Here is a 22,554-nt window from a genome sequence, read left to right on the forward strand (position 1 = left end):
GGCTCACTGGTCTTTGATCTAAAAGTTTATTTTTGCAGTTATGATGATGAAAATTGGGGGGCATATGTAGTTTTTCATTCTGATTGTAGATATAAAATTTGTTTTTGAGTAAAAAGATTATATTCAGATTTATTTGGATTTTTATATTCGATTTTTTGACAGCCTTTGTAAAAAAACTGCTGGAGGGATGCAGTTAAACAGGGTACCAGTGAACTGTGCACAAATCGAGGAGTGCAATAAGACTACCATTATCGTTCTATCTGGTCTGTAGCAGAAGTTACAACCGTTTGAAATTTGGGGTTGGAAGGGAAAACCGGTTTTTCTGGTTGCCACCTTAGAAGCCCAAATTTCAAACGGTTGTAACTTCTGCTACAGACCAGATAGAACGATAATGGTAGTCTTATTGCACTCCTCGATTTGTGCACAGTTCACTGGTACCCTGTTTAACTGCATCCCTCCAGCAGTTTTTTTACAAAGGCTGTCAAAAAATCGAATATAAAAATCCAAATAAATCTGAACATAATCTTTTTACTCAAAAACAAATTTTATATCTACAATCAGAATGAAAAACTACATATGCCCCCCAATTTTCATCATAATACCTGCAAAAATAAACTTTTTTGGTTTAAGACCAGTGAGCCCCCTTAAGTCCACAGGTCATGAAGTAGTAAGTCCCGTAGGAATGTTAACGGGTGAGTTTCCCTTACGAAGCTCTGAAACAGTCCGCAAATCCATGCCCTGTGTTGGGTCGTGGGGTTGATGTATCCCGTTTTCTGCTACAGCCTGGCGAGTGACCCTTCCCCTCTTTTTTGACACAGGATGCGCATCTGCATGAGTGCCACAGAGGGGGAAGTTACGCGAGCCAAGAACCTCCTGAAGACCAACATGCTGCTGCAGCTGGACGGCACGACGCCCATCTGCGAGGACATCGGCCGGTGGGTCTCTCTCTCTCTCTCTCTCTCTCTCTCTCTCTCTCTCTCTCTCTCTCTCTCTCTCTCTCTCTCTCTCTCTCTCTCTCTCTCTCTCTCTCTCTCTCTCTCTCTCTCTCTCTCTCTCTCTGGTCAATTAGTTCCCTAGATAATTAGAGATAATTAGCCAATTTTGGTCAAACATTACGCAAAACAGTGTTGGTCACAAAAATGTAATCTTTATATTTTCCAGTGCTATGAACCCTGGTGAGTGCAGTAAGAGAATCGGTTTTTTGATGCACTGCTTGGAACTAATTTTACAGCTCGTTAAACCTTGGTGGCACCAGTGGCAAGGCACCATTTTGAGTGCCCATTTTTTCAAACACCAAAGTTTAATGAGCCGTGAAATTAGTTGCAAGTGGTGTAGCAAAAAACCTATCCTCTCTTATTGCACTCACCAGGGTTCATAGCACTGGAAAATGTAAAGTTTACAGTTTTTTGAGCAACACTGTTTTGTCTGTTGTTCCTCCAAAAATGTCTAATTATCTCTAATTACCTTGGTAACTAATTGGCTTACTCAAGAAATAGTGCCACATTTGAAATCAGTGGGAAAAAAGCAGCAAGACAGGCAAATTTCACGAAGTTTGCTTGAAAATTAAAAGAAGTCCCCCTTAAAACTCCACAGCTTCACCGTGGAGTTTGCCTTCTTGCCCGTAGTACTGCAAAAGCACAGCGTTGTGAGCCCAGCTCCTGACCCGTGTAGGGTGCAGAAGTGTTGCTGGTGCCCTTGAAGTCACCATCCAACTTACCCCACACCAAATTTTCTGGTGTTTGTGGCAGCTTCAGCATTTTCATCGAACTGCCCCGTGAAATGTCAGTGATTTTGTTTGGGGAACCAAAGTTTTCTCAGTTCCTCTTCATCGAATATTTTTGCCATCCCCATCAGTTCGAAAAATCAGCCATTGACTGGGACCTGAAACTGTCAGGCTGAAACAAGCAGTGATAAGGATTTTGTGCGAGAACACAGACAAGCATGCTTGAATGCATATTTGGAGGGACCGAATGACTCTCGAGTGGCTTCGCGGAGTGGCACAGCCGTCGGGGCCGTTAGGTTGGTGGGCCCACAAAAATCCAGACCTTGGTGCGCAGCATTGATGTGTATACTGAATCGTAGCTTAGGAACGTAGCAACAATTCCTATATCTTGAAATAATTTTTGGGCTCAGTAAAATCGCCTATTTGTGTTTTGATACACTTTTTCCGTGCTTTTTTTTTTGTTTGTTTTATTGACCAGTAAACTCTAAATAATCACACCTTTCACAAAACTGCTGTTATGCGCTTGAAAGAGAAATCTATCAGCTACAATTTCATGCATAGCAATGCTAAATGCGTCCAGTAGCTCAAGAGAAGAAAAAAAATTCTGGAAGCACTTAAAATCAGCCATTTTTCTGCAGTCGTGAAAGTTAGCTAAAATGTTGAAATCGGAACACTTTTGTTTCGTTGCCTTGCTCAGGTTTCACCTTCGTGGATGACGTATTTTGAGACCACCCTGAATGTTAACCGTTCTGCTCTGTTGCAGGCAAATGCTGTGCTACGGACGCCGCATTCCGCTGCCCGAGCTGGAGGCAAGAATCGACGTGAGTGCCCCCCGAGCATGTTTGATGCGCTCCTGTTCATGTCTGTCCCCGCTTTGCCTGGCAAGGCAGTTTACACGAAGCCTTTTTTTGCTGAGGACCGGAGCACTAGCAAAGATCTTTCTTCGTGAAAATAGGCGGGGCCCCTGGCCGCGCATTTTCCCGACCGTGTCCGAAAGTTTCCGTACGAGAGAACACAAGAAATTGGCTACATTTAAAAATAGCACTTTAGCCGCACGTTATCCGCCCAACTGAGGTAACGTGTGTGCAGTGCAAAAGGGAATAAAACCGTAAGCCTTTCCACTTGAATGACCAGTGAAGCTTTTTAGCACGCGACATGCGGGGGACAGAATTTAGGCGAAAAGGTATGAGCAGGGCTGGAAGTGCTCTGCCATTTGCATTACCTGTGCACCCATCTGCTTTTTTATGCACCATTCTGCTCCAGGAGACAGTACTGCACCGAAACTGCTCCCACGTAGTGCCTCCGTGTGCCTCAGAGTGCAAGGCAACAGTGAGAGTGTTTAACGACAATCACATTCGTTGAGCTGCCAACCAATCGTGATGTGCCGCACTAAGGTGGGGACCCCCTTAAAGGAGCTATGAAGACAAAATACAAGTTTTGTTCGAGAGGTTCGGCGTTTCATACTGCCGCCAGCGCTTGTCCGGCAGTAAGCAATGCTTTATTCACTGGGAGATTGAACAATTTAAGCCAGAATTTTGATTCGCCCGCTTAATCGTGTGTCTGATGGCGTCTGTGATGACATATCTAAGGCAGGCACTTTAAAGCGAACGTTAGTATGCCCACTAGGGCTTCCGCGAATGGCAAAACGTCTTGTTTACTGTCAGTCCTCCTAGATGCCGCCACAATGGCGCTCAGGACTGCTATCCACACTCACTTTGTTTCTGACCGTGTTTGCACCTCGCTTGTTTTTTGTTGCGGCAGAAAGTAATCGTTCCGTGAGATATTGGGTATGCAAAGGAAAGTTTGACATCCACCTGAATGCAGTCGTACGGCTGCTAAGGAAAGCTGTACAGCTTCCTCAGAAACTTTGCAGTTGAAGAAACTTACTCCACCTTGGGGATTTCCCCTAAATCTGGTATATTAAGATATTGAGTATGTTCGACAAACAGGGTCACGTAAGACAACGTCGCTTATACGCCACAGTCGGCCAGTGCCGTGTAAGACGACTCCAAAGCGCCGCAATGCTGTGCAGCTAAAACAAGCATAGTGCGCACAGTACCAACATCAGTACACCCTGGTGCATCTATGTTTACGTGTGCTTTTGTAACTTCCACTGTTTACCCCACCATTCTTACTGCTATAAAATAAATAGGCACTATATTTAAGTGAAAACAGCTCATTCAGCAAACTTATAAGCCCTGCCTAAGTTGCGTTTGCTTTTGCGGCCTCGGCCAATCGCACAGCTGCCCATAAACGTCGTGGGTTCTAGTGCGAGAAACAGGCGAGTGAGTTGCATGGCCATCCTCTTTTTTCCTAATTACAGTTAAACCTAGTTATAACGAAATTGAAGGGGCACCGCGATTTGCTCGTTATAGCCAATATTTCGTTATAGCCGTAGCCGACATTTACTGCAAATAATACGCATTGTAGTTGCCTAAAACAAAAAGCGAGCGAAATAGCATCTTGGCGCACGACGGTAGTCAGTAAAATAAACACATTCCGGAGGTAAAAAGGAGAAGTTACGAACCTACTTTATTGTAGTTCGAAACTCGTATTTCAAACAGACTTGGCTCGAAGAAGTCCGTAATTGGACATTGATGCACCTTCCTGATGCGAGCGATGGCTCACTCAGCTGCGGCCGCTATGTTCACGCCATCTTCGCCGCCCTCGTGCGCACCGAAGTAGCGGCGCAGCACGTCCACCGCATCTAGTGCCTCCGACGCCGTCCTTAGCGCTTCCTTTCACGCCACGTGCAACAGCACTGACGATGGACTCAGTTGCTCACAATGGTGAACAGCGTACTCGTCCACGCGTCAGTCTCTTGCCACCTTACCACGAAGTGCACCTTACCTTCCTTCGCGCCCGATGCGACGGCTTTTATCATAGCCATCTTCTGTTCAAGCGTGATAGTCTTTCGCTTTCGCTTCCCGCCTGTCGCACTGGCGTGTTTGGAATCACACGAGTAGTACGATAAAAGATAAGGCTGAAGACTGCCAAAACCCACACACACACACAACTACGCATCGACGTCGGCGATACGAACAGGGGCATAGGGGGGGGGGGGGAGTAAGGCAACGCATTGGGGCTCTTCTCGGACTCACCGCGAATAGTCCGCGGGTAGTCCGAGGATTCCCCGAAGCCATAGGGATGCATGTGAAAATCGAACGTCGGACTGCTTCTCGGGAAGCCCGCGGTAAGTCCGAGACTGTATATTGAAGGCCTCTTGCCATGCGCAGTGAGAGGAGGGTGGGAATGGCTTCGCGGGCGCCACGTCCGCATGGCGCGCCATCCAGCTTCGCGTGCGTGGCGGGAGTTTTGAACTGCTAATACAGTTGCCGCGTCGCGCGCTGTCTCAAATCCGCGTTGCGCAGTTTAAAAATTAGCTCAAAATTTGATTTCTCAACGAAATTAGTTCGTTATATCCCGTAACGGGCAAATTTTACCTCGTTAAAACGAGGTTTTAAATACCTTGGTTTCTATGGGGACTTTCAAGGGGAATTACGATTTGCTCGTTATATCCATTATTTCGTTATAGCCCGTCTCGTTATAACGAGGTTTAACTGTATATAGCTTACTACTTGAGTGGAGCGTGCGTTAAAGTGGTGTCAGTGTTAGATTTTAACGAGGCAATCTTTCGAATGAGCCAAACTTGTTTTTTGTCTGCGTAACCCCCCTTTAAGGACTCGCGCTCTGTGTCACTCCTCACAATTTTCTTCTATTGCTTACAACATTCTTTGGCAGGACTTGGGAGTGAAGTTCAACTGGAGGTTTAAACGTGAATTTCGCCCTGAAATACGGCTTCACCTCGCTGCTCCTTGATGCATGTGTTGCCACCAGCTGCCATCGCAATGTTTCCGCTTATTGTAAAAAGCAGAACTGAAGTAGTTTTACTGTTCAGTCAAGCCCACACCACGTTATCTTATCTCGAGTGCACTTGATGCTCCGAAGGCTATGCTTCAGTGCTTAGTCACACATGACGAGATACAAGCTCCAAACAAGTGATGCAGGAGTGCGCTGTTTACGTGCGATAAAAACAGCTTGATAAACAGGAGTACGTTCACTGTCCCTTTGGTTTTTTTTTTTTTTTTCCTTCTTTTTCTTTTTTTTTTTTTTTTTGACATTGATACAAGCTTGCATTAGTGGTCAAGAATGCAATAGCACACTAGGAGTTTTTTTTCTTGCTGCATTTATTTTCGATCTCTCTGAGCTGTAGTCTGGTTTAGTATGCAGTGCATTGTTTATCTCTAGTTCCCTCATAGCTTCTTATGCGATTAAAGGCATAATAAGGGGAGCATTTTTTTTTTATTTGTCTGTAGTCTTGTGAGGTGTAAGATGAAGTTGCCTTTTTATTGTTAGCTGCAAAAGGGAACAACTTTTCACTTCTCTAGTCTTGGTTGTTTGTTATGCCAGCAACAGCGTTGTAATAACAGTGATTTTTTTTTTCTTCTCTGAAGTCATGTCAGGTGGAACTATTCAAAGTATTGCTTACATGTAGTTTTCACTTGGTTGATGCTGGTGGCATCAGCTGTGGGGTTTTTATTAGGGGAACATATTTGACGAAAGGAACATAATCTGACATAAGTGGGGTCAGGTTCAGTATGAAATGTTGAGTAAAAGCCACTTAATCTTTTTGTGTGTGTTTAGCAGAAACAAAAAAAATGCGAAAAATGAACATGGAAAGGGGCTCTCAAATAGACTTGCACTGCTCCCAAACTGCCCTTTTACTGCTCCAAAGCCGCTCCAAAACAGCATTATTCCTACAGTCTAGCTACTCCGAAAGGCTCCAGCCCACTTTCACCCCGGTGCGAGAAAATTTTATTTCTCTCGGGCTTTGACGGCAGTCATTCTGAAGAAACTGTTAAAAGTCTTGAACACGATGCATACATGAAATTATGGGCCTAAACTCTGCTGTGGTTGAACGCAATTAAACTAAGTTTGTAGACCGATAACTCGATTTTTGCGCTGAGATCTCGCAGTGAACACGCGCACAATTGCACCGTGAGGCAAAACACAGGCGCTTCTTGGCCCAGTCGTGTTGTAGGTGCGAATCCCCCTCCCCATGGAACGAAGTAGCAATTAGACGCTTCCACTGCTCAACCACACAAGTCGTCGGCTTGACCTTGGCTTGGCTTGAAGGTCAGGTGGATGGTGCCAGGAATGAACCGTTCGTTGGGTTCAATTTGGGTCAATAAGCTTTGCTTATTAAAAGATGAATTTACGGTTTAAAGGGTAAGTAGCTTGGTAACAACATTCTTTAAGGGGGCCATGCAGACAAAATACAAGTTAGTTTTATTCGAAATATTTCGTGTTTTATAGTGCCCCCAGTGCTTGTCCGGAAGCAGACGGGGCTTTATTCACTGAGAAATTAAACAGTTTAAGTTACAATTTTGATTCGCTCACCAAATCGTGTGTTTTTACGTCCGCAATGACGTCATAAGAACGGGTCTTCAAGCTAAACTTCTGGTGAAGCAAAGACTTGTTTACCATTAGTCAACCTAGATGGCGCCACCATACCGCAGCGGGCCGTTTTCTGCCTTTGCTTTCTTTTTGGCCGTATTTGTACTTGCTTGTTTTTGTTCAAAGAGAAAATAATCGTTTTGTGAAACATGGTGCTCGCTCAACCAATACGGTCCCGTAAGACACCATTGCTTATGCCAATCGGCCAGTGTCATCCGAGACAACCCCAAAGAGTTGCAGTGCTATGCAGCTAAAACAAGCATAGTGCGCACAGTACCTACAGCAGTACGCATCGGTGCTTCTATGTTTACATCTGCTTTTGTAACGTCCACTGTTTATCCCACCATTCTTACAGCTATAAAAAGAATGTACCCTACATTTAAGTGAAAATAGCTCATTTGGCATTTATAAGCCCTGCCTAATTTGCGTTTGCTTTTTCCGGCCTCAGCCAATCGCACAACTGGGCATATGACATCATAGGTTGTGTTTCGGGAAATGGGCTAGTGGGTCGCATGGCCATTCCCTTTTTTCCTAACGAGGGAATCTTTCGAATGACCCAAACTTGTGTTTTGTCTGCATGGCCCCTTTAAGTTAGCTTGTGCGATTCTTTATGGTATGTCAAGGACCAGAAATTTCAGAGCAGCAGAGTCATTCTGTGCTGCTGGGGCTAATCTTCTAATGAAGGCGAAAAGTAAGACACCCGTGCGTGAGATTTTGGCGCGCGTTTGAATGAAAAGCTCCAGGCAATCAAAATAAATTCTCATAGCTGCTTCTCTAACAGTGTGCCTCATGACATAGGTGTAGCCTTCAGTGCGCGGGATCCCAGTTTAAACTTTTGTCGCTTTCATGTCATGTGTGTAAAATGCTTTATGGCCATTGGTTCCTCGTCCTTTGGTCATTTGGATGCCTGTTTTGCAAATCTCTTCGCACACTCTTTCAATTTCACGCATGAAAAACATGCGAGGACAAAATGAAAAACATGAAGGAAGCTCAAACTAACGCGCAAGACTTGCAGATAACAAAGCTGTATGCAGCCGTCATGACCATCACGATGGTTTAAGTCCACGATTGCAGCCGGTTTGCTGCTGCTTTGCAGCCGCAACCACTTTGATGACTTCATTTTCATTTTTTTGGAAGTTTTACTCATTGTGCGTCACTTAGAGGGGCATACACTATGACGTGTGTTTCTTATTCTGAGCAAGTCTTGCTAGGATTACGGCGGTTGCTGAAGTTTGTTTTCTTTCTTTCTTTCTTTCTTTCTTTTTTTTTTTTTTTCTTTTTTTTGGGGGGGGGGGGGGGCAATCTTTTCAAGTGGACATTCTTGGCTTGACAAACGTGTGCAGGGGACGCTGGGCGGTCGTTGCGAGGCTCGCACCCACAAGCGCTACTCATTTTCTTGGTTTTGGTAACTGCCGTGCGGTCGCCGCAAGGCCCGCGCTCCCGTGCGCACGCTCGGCAATTTCTTGGGTATTTTAAACTGCGGACAGGAAGAATTGCGATTTGCTAAACATCTTCGCTGTTAAAACGAGAGTGACTGCTTCCGTACCACCTGCTGAGTGCTCCCTTTCTGTGCACTGCAGGCGGTGACGTCGCAGACTGTGCGGGACGTGTGCACCAAATACCTGTACGACCGCTGCCCCGCCGTCGCTGGTGTCGGTAAGTTGATCGGGATGTTGCGTGCTACTTTTTGGTCACCTCGGTTTTGCTGTGGGGAATAGCTAACTCACGAGCAGTCCAGGCAGGGGTGGAGGCACTGCACCATTTGCGCCGCGCTGCTCCAATCCGCTTTTACTGCGCCATCCTGCTCCAAAAGGCAGTACAGTTGGACCTCGTTATAACGAACTCTGATATAGGGAATTATCGGCTATAGCGAACTAAATACAGGCTTTTGTTGGTCACGCTTTATTTCAGTGACACTTATTCTTTTATAACAAAACTGAAACCGTCAGACACACGTGCGATATCAGAGATAACGAAGAAATATGTATTTGACCAGGAGGCTGAGAAGGTAATCGGAAAAACCCCGGTAGTCCTAAACTGCAGAAGTATAAAGGTCCTTTTGTCCATGGACACTGTGGAAAACTTCATGCTGCTCAGTGCTGTGAGTATCCACCAGACGAAGATCACATCCTTCGTCAAATAAATAAGGACGCAGTCCTGTTTTGTCAAGTGAACTCTGTTCTGTTGTAATTTCACGTACTCATCTTCCTGTTCATTGAGCTCGAAATTCAACAAGGAGGAAGGTATGGGCTACCTTGTTTACAGCGGATTCGAAGCCTCAAAAAGATGCGTTTTTGTATCAAGTATTTTTGCACGATCCAGATTGTCGATTTGCTATAGCCAACTTTTACCTCTACTGTTATAGCGAATATCGGTTGTAACCAACTAATTTGCTGTCCCGGTACTACTTCGTTATTACGAGCTTCGACTGTATTCCGCCGAAACTGCTCCCGAGCATGGTGCCGCAGAATGGGAAGCAACTGTGAGATGATGATCGCATTGTGCAGGGAGGGAGCACTAGGGACTCTTTCGTTCAGCTGTCATTCACGATGTGGCGTGCTCCGGCGGACTCCCTAAAGGACTAACGCTCTGAGCCACTCATCGCAACTTCATGGTTTCCAAGTGGCCGCAGGGTTTTATGGTACACACTTGGAAGCCAACAACTTGGAGTGCAGGCAATCTGCAGACCATGTCCCTAAATGTAGCTTCATAGCACCACACGCTGTGTCGTGATGCATGCATCGTCACCAGCCGTCATTGCAATCTTTCCGCTTTTTGTCGAAACACAGAATAAAATAGGTTTCCTCTTCAGTGGCACCCTCGCCATTTTTTCTTATCACGATGCCCCAGTGCCGTGTTCAACAAGATGAGATAACAGTGCGGCCCTGGCAGAAGCAAGAGAGAAGCTTCCTCTAATAAGCTAGCAGCTCTCTTCTTCTTCTTCTTCTTTTTTTTTGAGGGGGGGGGGGGGGGGAGGGGGAGGGGTACCTTCACCCACCCTCCGATGGGCCTGCTGTTTACACTCTAAAAAAGGTTGATGAACACCCATAGTTTTTTTCTTTTGATAAACACCACTTAGTTCCACTATTTTTGCATAGATGAGATTGATCAATGTTGTGGGTAATGCACTAGAATATATTATTTTGTTTGATTTGTAACCATGAACATTTATTGTTAATTTTGCTAAGGTCTAGTCAGACTTAGTTCAGGTTATCTGTTGGTTGTTTCCTCTTAGTATATCTCCCTCTTAATTTCTGCCTCTCGTAGTTCTTGTTAGTTTTTTCATTTGTCTAGAGTCTCGTTAGGTATAGAATAAAGATAAACCTCTTATCTTATCATTTTGCTTATCTCTGGTCTTCTCGTGGCTGTAATGGTGTTGTAATAACAGGAACGCTTATTTTTCACTTGTCTGAAAGCGTCGCTTCTATCCCTAGTTTTCGCTTAGTTACCTGTGTCTCTGTCAGCTTTTGATGCCTTAAATTCTCGGAATGTCTATTTTTCCACCTTGTTGAGAAAGTGGCTGGCTCGGTATGGATCAAATGTTGAGTTATAGCCATTTGAATTTCGGATTTTTGTGTTTACCAGAAATTAAAAATTGCAAATAAATGATGATTTACTCTAGAAATGTGCTCCCAAACAGGCTTGCACTGCTCAGAAATTTGCCTTTTCGTGCTTCGAAATAAAAGTGTTATTCCTGCTTCCTGCGCTGCTCCAAAAGGCTGCTTTTCACCCCTGAGTACAGGACAGCTAGATAAGAGGCGTGGACTCTGTGACTGCTAGATAAGAGGCATGGATGGAGACTTTGAGATAGCAGACCACCGACTGTTGGATTTGAGAATCGGCATTCCGTTCTGAGATAGGCTCAAGCCAGGCACATCCGATGTGAAGTAGAATGCTATTTAATCGTGTTGGAATGCTGCGCCCTGCTTCTAAACTGACCTAAAAGATAACAAACCTTAATTACGAAAAGAATGTGTAGAACTGATGTAAAAGAACAATTTACTGTGCTGTGCGTGCAAAAAATTCTGCACTGCTGGGGCTTGAACTTGGGCAGTGAGTACTAACGTCACTAAATAAAGGCTTTTAGAGTATCGGCACTCTCTCCACTCATTGTTATGTGCCGCCAGGATTTTCATTGGTCGGCCGGCACCACGTGATATTTGTTTACATGTGGACGCAGCCATTTTGTTTCTGTGTGCCTCTCCTCTCTCCCTCTCTACTGCGCGGACGCTAGAGCGGCCGGTCACACTGTATCTCCGTCACAACCACCAGCGGTTTCGTTTGGAGAGATGGCAACACTTCCAGCCAGAAACAAAATGGCCCCCAGACACTTCCAGGTGCACGAAGTGGCGGTACTCTTAAGCGCAGCTTATTTAGTGACGCTAGTTAGTACCAAAACCCGTAGTTCTACCCTTTAGGCAACTGAAGTGGAACAGCGGGGCCCGTTTAGCACATTCTCGGAACAATAGCTGAGTGGTCAAAGTGAACCAGTAGATGGCGTGGGGTGTGTAAATGAGGTGGTGGGCTTGTTACCCACAGAGGAACGGAATCTCGCATTTGAGATGTGTGATGGGTGTATAGGGCTTCATCACGCAGTGAATGTTAACTGGCTCATGATGATGTTAATGAATGCGATGTTGATCCCTCGGAAAAGCGCAGTTCATTGACGTCATGCTTGTCTTGTCTCTGCAGGCCCTGTGGAGGCTCTGACCGACTACAACCAGCTGAGGAGCAACATGTACCGCATCCGATTCTAGGTGCAGTGATTCTTCTTGCCAGCCGAGTCGTGTATAGTAGTGTTTGGCGTTCACCACCAATAAAGATGCCCTCCTGAGGGCCCCCCAGAAAGTGGTTGGCTGCCTTCTTTACACCACACCTGACCTTTCGTACGTGCCTGTACGAGTCTCAAAGCTAAGCCTATTTTTGTCAGCCGTGTTATGCCTAGCCTCATCTTGGTGTGGGCTTCTGGTAAAGTCATTCCGAATTTGAGAAATGCACCCCATGGCTTGTAATAGCAGCTCGAATGTCACTTTTTGAAAGAAAAAAAAAATTACGTGAATCCTTGTTGTAGCATCAGATGTCACGCATCTGAACAGGCAGTGTTTGTGCATATTGCAATAAGGACACATCTGACAAATCGCGATTTTGTCTTGTTTCTGCGTTAATTCCCGATGCCTTGTCTCCGCAAAAACTGCTGGTAGTAGTAGAGGTATTGCACTGCAATTTGTGCTTTGGAATTGCAGACTTGTTGGGCTGCATACCATGGTTGGAGTGGCTGCTTATAATTTGGATTTTTTTTTTCGGGAGTTAGTTGTATTTACTACAGCTACATTCAGTAATAACGTGTACAGACCTCTCCCTAAAAAAGATACGCGAGTCCGAACATTCGGTATGCCGAGATTTTAGATATTCCTTTATGAAACTTATAAATACTATAAAATATGTAGATTTTATTACAAAACTTACTTCATCAGCCCTTAGGGCGAAGTCGTTGGACATCACCTGAACTTCGTACTGTAGTCAGCTGCAGTTCCTGTGAAATACGAAGCGTCGGCCGCTTTCTGTCGGCTGAGTGGCGTCGGCGGAAGTTCACAAGCAGATGTGGATGCGCGAATGTGCGCTGTGAGCTGCGGGCTTGTGCGAGCGTAACCGACGAGCAGTAGTCGTCTAGCCAGTTTATAGAGCATCTCTCGGTGTAATTGATCCCATGCTCCTGGCTCGAAAGCACCGAGGGGGTCGGGGACTCCGGAAACGAACCGCCCGCCGTCCCTGAGACGCGCGGTGAAGGCGGAACCGTGCTCGAAGTCCCCTCGTCTCCATCATGCCGCCCAAGAGGCGACGATGCGAGAAGGCTGCATGAAGGTGCTTCACCGGTGGCGTGACAACCGTAAGTATTACAGAGCTTGCGTCGGCCGAAGCCCTCAATCCCCGAACAGCCCAAACCCCATTTCGAAAATCGGGCGGCGAGGAACCCGGATGAGTCGTCGGATCGCCGCGGTTGCAGTGGTGACACATCCTACGCTCGGCGATATAGCTTCCGCCTTGTGATTTCGTTCGAGCTCGCTGCGTTTTATCGTGTCTCGGCGTCGCGAGCCCCTTTGCTCGCACAGGGAACTCTCGCCACGCCCTGTGCGAGCAGCAGAGCTTGAGGCGATAAAGAAGTACACGTTCCATCCGTCGTTCGTTTCAGTGCGATCTGGTTTGTGTGGGCGTGCACTCGTAAATAATCCCAAGGCCTAGAAACGTAACAGCAGCGACTACCCAGCTAGTTTACTACGTGAATACCCCGCTGTAAAAGAAAAAAAAAATGTGTTTTCTGCAGCTCGTAAAACGATAGCCGCACAATTTTGAACCAAATGACTCTGCTGACCTCGACGATATCGTGCTCCTGTCTTCTGTCGGTCCCGAAGCCCGACTGGTAAGAAGGTTATTCTTGAGCCTGTTTGCAAGTTTCAAACCAATTAGAGGTCCCAAACTCGAACTACTTGTCCGCTCACGACCGAATATTAGGGATTGCCGACAACAGATGTTTCTGCTGACAGCTACGCTTTCCGTGGTGCCATTCGCTCCGCTTTCGTTTCGTTTTAGTTTGCTCTTCCGAGAAGCCCAGTTAGCCAACTAGCTTCTTCTTGTAGTGAAGTAAGTGCTGGGCGTTGGAAACAGTATTTTTGCTGCTTTAATGGTTATCAAGCTCGTTTTTCAGTTAATGGGAAAGCGCAGGGGGTTGTCGCAATGACCGAAACGACCTCGGGCTGAAGTTTCGATAGTGGCTTGCTCGGTTGGCACTTGTGAGGTCGTGGGTTCGACTGACGGCCATGGCGGCGGTATTTTTGATGAAGGCGACGTTCGGGGCCGGTAGAAGTGTCGGCGGTTTAGTGCGGTCTCAGTTGTGCCAGTATTTTTCTGTCACTGGTACATAATCTGCTTTTTTCATTGGACGGCAAGAAAATTAGTTGCACTATGTTTGTGCCTCTTTTTTTGGGCGCGTGTTGCTTTTCTAAAATGGCACATAACGTTGTGTTATTCAAAAGGTTGGGCTAACAGTTTAGTTCGATGGAAACGTTGCTGCCGACACAGGGGAATCGAGGTTTAAAAAGGTGAATTTCAAATTTTCTACCTTCATCACAATAATATGATGCATCAAAGGCTCTTCGACGTGCTTTAGCTACACTGAGTCGACACCAACAGATGTCATTGACCAGGAACTACAAACTTATAATAACCAATGAAACCTACAGTGGAATGTAGTGGGTGGTTAATTGAGTTATGCTGTGTAACAACGTAGCCATTGGCTTCTTTTTTCCTTCCCTTCGTGGGGTGTAATGGGCTAAAATTTTACGGAAAAAGGCACCGAAGAAGACAGGTAACATGAAATTTAAGCTGCATAGGATTATACGCTAATAGCAACTAGAATTGCAAGCAGCGCGCCGTTCTGGTTAGTTTATATTCTATGCTGCTGTCTTTTCCACGTCTTTTTCGGTGATGCTTCCTTACTAACTTGCCCAGTTTTTTATCGGTGCTGTCTAAACTCATTCAACCATACTCGGGAGAAATGTGGACTGTGCAATTCGTGCATAATTGTCTCGATTTCAAATGCTCTCTCTCAATTACTGGAGCCACGGCGAGCGAGGTGGTGCTGATTGTAGGGTTCGCTTGCAAGCCGCGTTGATTGGCAAGACGTGTTTGCACTGCTGCCATTCATTTGCCTAATTAAGGGGGATCAATTGTGTTCGATGCTTGTTTTAATGTTGAAGAAGCGTGATAAAAATTTGCACACATACGTTGCAGTGTGTTTATCACGGATGTAATGTAAAAAATTTACCGCCCGCTCCCCTCCTAATGACAGTTGAAAGAAGTGCGAAAGCTGAAACTGAGTTCAACCTTCACTAGATGTACGTCCAGTCGATCGTAATTAAACCCTCAAAGACCCAAGACGCAAACGAACCCATGCGAGAATTTTTCGCTCACTAAGTACACACATCTACGAGTGATCTAACTGTATATTGATACGAGGTTTATGATATAGAGGTATACTTTTGTACTCCTCCTTCATGATCGATGCCGGTACTGCCTTATCTACAACCGTTCCTTTTTTCGCAATTTTCAAATAACCAATCTGACGCAATGCAAGCCCACTTTCACACACACGCTGTTTGTCCGGAGTTCTTGTCAGAGCTTTTTGGTCTACCAACCAGTCTATGGGAAAACTCACTTTTTTTTTTCGGAATGTCACCGGTCCCACGAAGAAAGCTTTCCCTTCAAAATCTTAGAAGGATTAGCTTCAGATCTATGCAGACGACTCGCTGTGGTAGCCCAGTCCCACGAAGAAAGCTTTCCCTTCAAATTCTTACTTGGAAGAATTAACTTCAAATCTATGCAGACGACTCGCTTGTGGTTGCTCACTGGTTGAGGTGGGGTTTTGCTGATCCCAAGACACACTTTTGACATTGTCCGCAATGGTTTTCCTGATGGCAAGGGAAAACGGCCGTAGACCGCTTTGCCTCGCAAGGGCAAAGAAATGACGTGCGCTCACACTTCCCTGATAAAGGGTTGTAGACGACCGAGGAAACGAAATAAAAAAGAAATGAGCGGTGAAGTTAACCGCACGCAGGGGATTGTTTAACCAGTAACGTTCAGTTCAGGCAGGACACTTTTCAGCTGTATAATTCAGTGTTCTACAAAAGCAGCCATGTGGCATTGCGCGTGGCAGCTGTGAGGGTCACAGGCGAGTGAGTAACATGTGCTGCGTCGCGGCAGGCCTTCTTGCCAGCCTGTCACCACTTTGGAAACTGCTGTAGGCGAAAGAGAGAGAGAAAAAAAAAAGGTAAACGTAAGGCAGGCAGACAGGGCAGCTGCAGCTTGTCTATCCCTCCATCCTCCTCTCTCTTCTTTCATTTCCTTCCTTCCGTTCTTCCTATCTGCACTGCACTTGCACAGGCTGGGGCAACAGTCTCGTGATTAAGCACACTGTGGCAATCCTTGTCCCCCCCCTCGCACCAGTAGCTGTGTCGAATTCCGCTTAGTCTCAACAGCAGTATAGCCCAAGCAAGAGTGTACGTGTCACTTAGTTGTTTATTCAGCTGTCCAAAACGTCTTGCAACACATAAGTGCACACTCACTACAGCGCTTGTCACTTGCAAGCAGGACTGTGGTACTCCCTGCGCGACCCTTGTAATATGTTTGGATTCTTTCCAATGTTTTTGTCTCGGTTGCCTGGTGCTTTAGATAGCATTCTTCAGCCCATAGGGAACGTGTTGTGCCACTGTGGCTAAACAAGTCCTTGCGAACTGCTTAGGTTTTTGTTTTAAATGCAAGAACATTTTGTTTATTTCCACCCAGATGTCTCTAGTTTGGTGTGTGAGCACCGCATGTTAGTTGACTCAGTTGGTGGAAAACGCGGTGCCCACAGATCCACGTAACAAAGCTGCGTGGTCCGAAGCCGGTGCAAATAAAAAGTACTACGGCCTTTGCATTTTCTTGTATTTCTCCTGGAAAACTGTCTTCCGAGCAGTGCTTTCGGGTAGAGTAATGAAGCTGACTTTAAGGGGGGACATGGCTCTTAAAACAATTTCTTTTAATTTTCAAATAAACTTCGCAAAACTTGCCAGTCTTGCTGCTTTTCCCCCACTGATTTCAAATATGGGGTTATTTTTTGACTCAGTCAATTAGTTACCAAGATAATTAGATATAATTAGCCACTTTTGCAGGAACAATAGACGAGTCAGTGTCAGTCATAAAACTGTAATCTTTATATTTTCCAATGCTATGAACCCTGGTGAATGCAGTAAGAAAATCGTTTTTTTTTTTATGCATCGCTTGGAATCCGAACACCAATCAAAGACACCACGCTTCGCAGCATTCCAGCTGCAGAAGTGTGTCTAAAGATGCCACTTTGCTGCGTTTTCAGCAGTGTTGTTTACAAATGACCTGGTCAAAGTTAGCGTTGAGGCCGCAGAAGCGGTAATCTGGCAACACTGATAGACACCAAAATTGCTGCCGTTGCTCATGTGCGTGCCTCAGGAACGGTGCTCTGTATCTTGTTCAGTGACACTAGTCCTAGCCTTCCAGCGAATACTCGCCAGGAAGCACCAAGGTCATCATCATCACCAGCCTATCTACGTCCACTGCAGGACAAAGGCCTCTCCCATTATTCTCCAATTACCTCGGTCCTGTGCCAATTGTGACCAATTTATCCCCGCAAACTTCTTGATCTCATCTGCCCGTCTAACTTTCTGCCGCCCCCTGCAACTCTTGCCTTCTCTAGGAATCCACTCTGTTACCCTTAATGACCAGTGGTTATCTTGCCTTCGCATTACATGCCCTGCCCACGTCCATTTGTTCTTCTTAATTTCTACTAATATGTCTTTAACACCAGTTTGCTCCCTGACCCACTCCGCTCTCTTCTTGTCCCTTAATGTTACACCTATCATTTTCCGCTCCATTGCCCGCTGAGTCGCTCTCAATTTAAGTTGAACCCTCTTAGTGAGCCTCCAGATTTCTGCCCCGTAGGTGAGTACCGGTAAGATGCAGCTGTCTGTCATGTGGTAAGAAGAGCCCATACCCGAAGGGGGATTGGCCCCAGAAGATGTTGTTGTCAGAAAAGATGAAGAGAAAGAAAAATCAGCATACGGGATGGTGAGAAGGATTTTGGAGTGACCAATGGAGAAGAAACACAGGGTAATCGAAGAGGTAGAATGCGAGGTGAAGAGGAAGAGAACAAAGTTGGAGTAGACAGAGTGGAACGGGTTCTTTGGAGGAACGGTGGCAAGTTCGGGCCGTGCCCCACAACGCACCAGCGGCACCGCACCGTTTGGCAGCGGGCTGCCCGGAACCACCGATTACCAGCAGCTTCGCTCTGCTGGCCTCCTGCTGACCGGCGGCATCGCACCGCCGGCGACCCGTCGAGCCGTGCCCCACGACGCACCAGCGGCATCGCACCGTCTGGCAGCGGGCAGCTCAAGACCACCGATTACCAGCAGCTTCACCCTGCTGGCCGCCTGCTGAGCCGCGCTGCTCAGCGAAGCCGAGTCATCGCACAGCGGGAAGCTCCGGACCACGACGCACCAGCACGGGCCATCGCGACGTTCGGCGACGTTGGGTGACGCGTAACCCAACCGACCCACTGGGCCACGTCATCGGCATCGCACCGTGGTACCGGCGGTAGGATTTGTGTGAATCTGACAGATACAGTTAATGTATTATAGTGACTTTAGGAGTAGAGTGTTGGTAGTGTGAGGTCGTGCCTGTTCTTGCTGTTTAGTGTGATATATGTGTGTTCAGTCACTATGATTTCGTTCGTTTGAGTGGTTTTGTTATGTAAATATAGTGTGTTGCCATCAAATGAATCAACTTGAGCCTCATTTCTCGGCCGCGTGAGACGCGTGACACTGTCATACACTTTCTTCTTCAGCGACAATGGTAGGCTGCTATTCATTATCTGAGAATGTCTGTCATATGCACCCCACCCCATTCTGATCCTTCTAATTACCTCTGTCTCATGGTTGGGATCTGGGGTAACAACTTGGCCTAAGTAGATATATTCGCTTACCACTTCCACTGCCTCGCCACCTATCTCAAACTGCTGTGCTGTCCCGAGGTTATTGATCATTACTTTAGTTTTCTGCATATTAATTTTCAGACCCACGGTTCTACTCTGTTCGCCCAGTGCGGAAAGCATGCTTTGCAATTCGTCCCCCGAGTTACTTAGCAAGGCAACGTCATCAGCAAATCTGAGGTTACTGAGGTATTCTCCATTAACCCTTACTCCCACCTGTTCCCAATCCAACGTTCTGAATACTTCTTGTAAGCATGCTGTGAATAACATTGGAGAGGTTGTGTCTCCTTGTCTGACACCCTTCCTTATAGGTATTTTACTGCTCTCCCTATGGAGGATGATGGTAGCTGTAGACCCATTGTAGATATCCTCTAGTATTCTTACATAATCCTGCACCAAGGTATCCTGGACTATAGACACCTCTCACTGGGACAGTGCCTGAATGTCGTGTTTGCTGTTCCATAAAGTGTATTCGCTCGCTCGCTAACATTGACTTGTAATCAAGAATTATCTCTGGAATTCTGTACCTCTGTTGTGATCTCATAGTTGCGTTATCAGCATTGTTTTCTTTATCAGCCTAGGTCACATGCCACAGTTCTTTAAAACCTTTTTTTTTATCGGCATTTGCTTTTGCGTTAATAATATCGGGAAGTCGAAGGCCACACAAGCTGAAATGACCGAGCAGTGGCTGAAGGTTGCCTGTGGTACGGCTCAAACAGGAGAACAGGAACTTAAGGCGTGCTGACGAGATCGAGCACAGCAGCTGCCTTTGCAAAGATGTGCTGCTGCTACTCTGATCATGATTGACTGCAGCTTTCGTTCACATGTATTCAAGATAATCATGTTGAGTGACTGATTCGGGCAGCAGCGAAGACAGGCCATCTCTATCGCACGCTGATACGCAAGTCCCTGTTTTCGTGCCTGTGCTTGGCTTCTCGTATCGGTTGGTCTTCGCCCGGTCGGTTCAGCTTTGGCGACAGGTGACTGTGCACTGCTAATGCACCACTATAGTGCACGTATGCAGTCAAACCTCGTTATAATGAAGTAGTATCGGGACAGCAAATTAGTTGGTTATATCCGATGTTCGTTGTACCAGTAGAGGTAAAAATTGGCTCTAACAGATCGAAAATCTGACTCTCGCAAGAATACTTGATGCAAAAATGCGTTTTTTAAGGCTATAGGAATCCGCCATAAACGAGGTAACCCTTACCTTTCTCCTTGTTGCATTTCAACCTCAATGAACCGGAACATCAGTACCTGAAATTACATCAGAACAAGGTTCACTTGACAAAACAGGCCTGTATTCTTATTTATTTGATAAACGATGTGATGTTCGTCTGGTGGCTGCTTACAGCACTGAGCAGGATGTTTTCCATAGTGTCCACGAACAAAAGGGCCTTTATACTTCTGTGGTTTCGGACGACGGTTTTTTTCTTCTTCTTTTTCTCCTCCCCCTCTTTCTTCTTCTTTTCCTCTTTCTTCTTTTTCTTCTACTTCTCCTCCTCCTCTTTCTTCTTCTTCTTCTTCTTCTTCTCATCCTCCTCTTCTCCTCCTCCTCCTCCTCCCCTTCTTCTTCTTTTTCTTCTTCTTCTTTTCTCCTTCTTTTTGTCTTCCTTTCTTTCTTTACTCTTTCTTCTTCTCCTTCTTCTTTTTGTCTTCCTTTCTTTCTTTACTCTTTCTTCTTCTCCTTCTTCTTTTCTTCATCTTCTTCTCTTTCTTCTTCTTCTCTCTCTTCTTATTCTTTTCCTTCTTCTTCTTCTTCTTCTTCCTCTTCTTCTTCAAGTAGCTCTTCAAACTCCTGGTGAAATATGCCTTCGTAGTATCCAATATCGCACGGGGGTCTCACGGTTTCAGCTTCGTTATAGAAGAGTAAGTTTCATTGAAATAAAGTGAGACCGACCAAATTTTCTATTTAGTCTGCTATAGCCGGTAATTCTCTTTATCAGTGTTCGTTATAACGAGGTTCAACTGTACTCAAAGGTTGTCCTTGGCACTGATCTGCAGGCAACCTCGCTTCTTAGACGGCTTTGCCGATCATACCTGCCTCTAGTCCTTGAACTGCAGGTGAGCTTGTGCCAAATCTTCCGCTTTTCAAAATATAACAGGGAAGTTATGGATTCCACACTGGCTACGTGCTTTCATAAAAGCACAGGACAAATATGGTAGGGGAAGGGCTCCATTGGGAAGGGGTACGAAATACGATGTTGCTGTCCTGGGTAGTTAAAGCTACTTCGCTGGGAGCTTCAATCTGAATGTAGCTGGTAGCCACCAGGCTACAGCAGAATGTTTGGAGCTTGAATTTTTGCTAGGGAAAATGTTTCGTGGTAGGGCTACAAAAGGTATTAGAGCATTGTACCCTGTTGCTACAAATTTGCTTTTGTGCAGCTCCAATGGCGATCGAAAATTGTAATTTTGCCGCTTTAAAACTACTTTACTGGACATGGGTAGCATACTAACAGGTTAGTGTATTAGTATAATGGCATCATTTATTAGCACATCAGTTTAGCGAATCAGTATGTGGTTGCACCTAACAGGAGTGCCTAAACCGGGGGGGCATGTAATGGTTCCACGTCCCCCCCACCTTGTTTGTGTGTGGTATTGTGTTTGGAGCTTCCTTGCACTTGTTAGGGTATGTTTTATGGTGGGGTGATCGTTAGCAAGAGCAGGGCTGATGCCAGTGGACGATTAAAGTAATTAGGGGCAGTTTTGAGATATATTTTTCCATTTGGATGGATCAAGGCTCTCTAACCAAACACAAAGCCCTTGTGAACGATTGTGGAGCCACAATCAGTGCCAAGCGACACAAAGTATAACCACTCGTAGTGCAAGCAGCCACGTGTCAAAGAATTGCACTTGCGTAATATTGCTCAAGCAAGGTCATTCTCAAGTGTTACTTTTGGTTGCAACATTGCTGTGCCTATGGCTGCCTCTGCATTGCCAGTGGTAACCACATGCCTGTGTTGCAACCTTGCCTCGCTCAAGCCACATTTTGTAGGGTCATTGCGCATCCATCGTTATAGTGGTGGCCTTCTTCTGGCTACTGGGACGAGCAAATTAATATTGGGATCGAAATAATCCCGCTTTTCATCCTCCTCATGTTAGTGGAGAGCGTGATGACAAAAAAATCCGTCCATCTTCGCAGTTGAGATGCCAGGGCTGAGGAAACGGCGATGGTGGTCTGCACTAGTTTTAGCATGGCTTTTGTTAGGTCTGCCCCTTTCTTAAGAGAAAGATGGCGAAAAAGCGAAGTTTTCTCCATGCAGATTTAGCTAAGGGAACACTGGTCTTAAAACAACTTCTTTTAATTTTCCAGTAAACTTTGCAAAACTTGTCAGTCTTGCTGTTTTTTTTCCAAGTGATTTCAAATATGCCATTATTTTTTTCGCTCGGTCAATTAGTTCCCACAAAATAATTAGAGATAATCAGTCATTTTTGGTCGAGCAATAGACAGAACAGTGTTGGTCATAAAACTGTAATCTTTATATTTTCCAATACTATGAACCCTGGCGAATGCAATAGGAGTGTGACGAATGGCCACGAGAGTGATTGGCCATGCGAGTGAGCCAGCAAAACGACAACGACGATGACAAAGAAGAGGAACCGGGCGTAAGCGATCGCGGAGGCTGAAACGGCAACGGCTGGAAGCGAAGCGGCGGAATAGGGCGCGGTCCGTGGGAACTACCCCGTGAGGCGCCTGGGCCACCCTAGACGGGACCGCGCTACCCTCCGCCGAGGCTCGAGGGCGCGTCTGGGCGCCGTCATCGTGGCGCTGGTGTGCCGACTGCTGACGTTCCGGTCAGGCTGTTGGGCGCTGCCCTTC

The 22,554-nt window shown here is 46.0% G+C and overlaps 2 protein-coding genes across 5 annotated transcripts in view; both read left to right on the forward strand.

Moving 5' to 3' along the window:
* Uqcr-c1 (Ubiquinol-cytochrome c reductase core protein 1) overlaps positions 1-12,028 on the forward strand; it is a 37,985-nt gene extending 25,957 nt beyond the window's left edge. The window contains exons 10-13 of the mRNA XM_077689801.1: positions 819-935; positions 2,487-2,544; positions 8,761-8,836; positions 11,873-12,028. Coding sequence (XP_077545927.1) covers positions 819-935; positions 2,487-2,544; positions 8,761-8,836; positions 11,873-11,937 — 316 coding nt within the window. The 3' untranslated portion in view covers positions 11,938-12,028. The remainder of the gene's footprint in view (positions 1-818; positions 936-2,486; positions 2,545-8,760; positions 8,837-11,872) is intronic.
* A 614-nt stretch (positions 12,029-12,642) lies between these two features.
* The window catches only part of LOC144158723 (P-selectin-like), a 58,051-nt gene continuing 48,139 nt past the window's right edge, over positions 12,643-22,554 (forward strand). The window contains exon 1 of one of the 4 annotated variants that reach the window (XM_077689805.1): positions 12,643-13,067. The gene's annotated coding sequence lies outside the window, so the exon portion shown is untranslated. Of the gene's footprint in view, positions 13,068-13,217; positions 13,599-22,554 lie in introns of those variants that run through there. The other 3 variants (XM_077689803.1, XM_077689806.1, XM_077689804.1) reach the window with 3 other exon arrangements.

Source organism: Haemaphysalis longicornis, unplaced genomic scaffold (assembly GCF_048455015.1).
Source record: "Haemaphysalis longicornis isolate Haplotype H1 unplaced genomic scaffold, Haemaphysalis longicornis Haplotype H1 scaffold_10, whole genome shotgun sequence".
NCBI lineage: Eukaryota > Metazoa > Arthropoda > Arachnida > Ixodida > Ixodidae > Haemaphysalis > Haemaphysalis longicornis.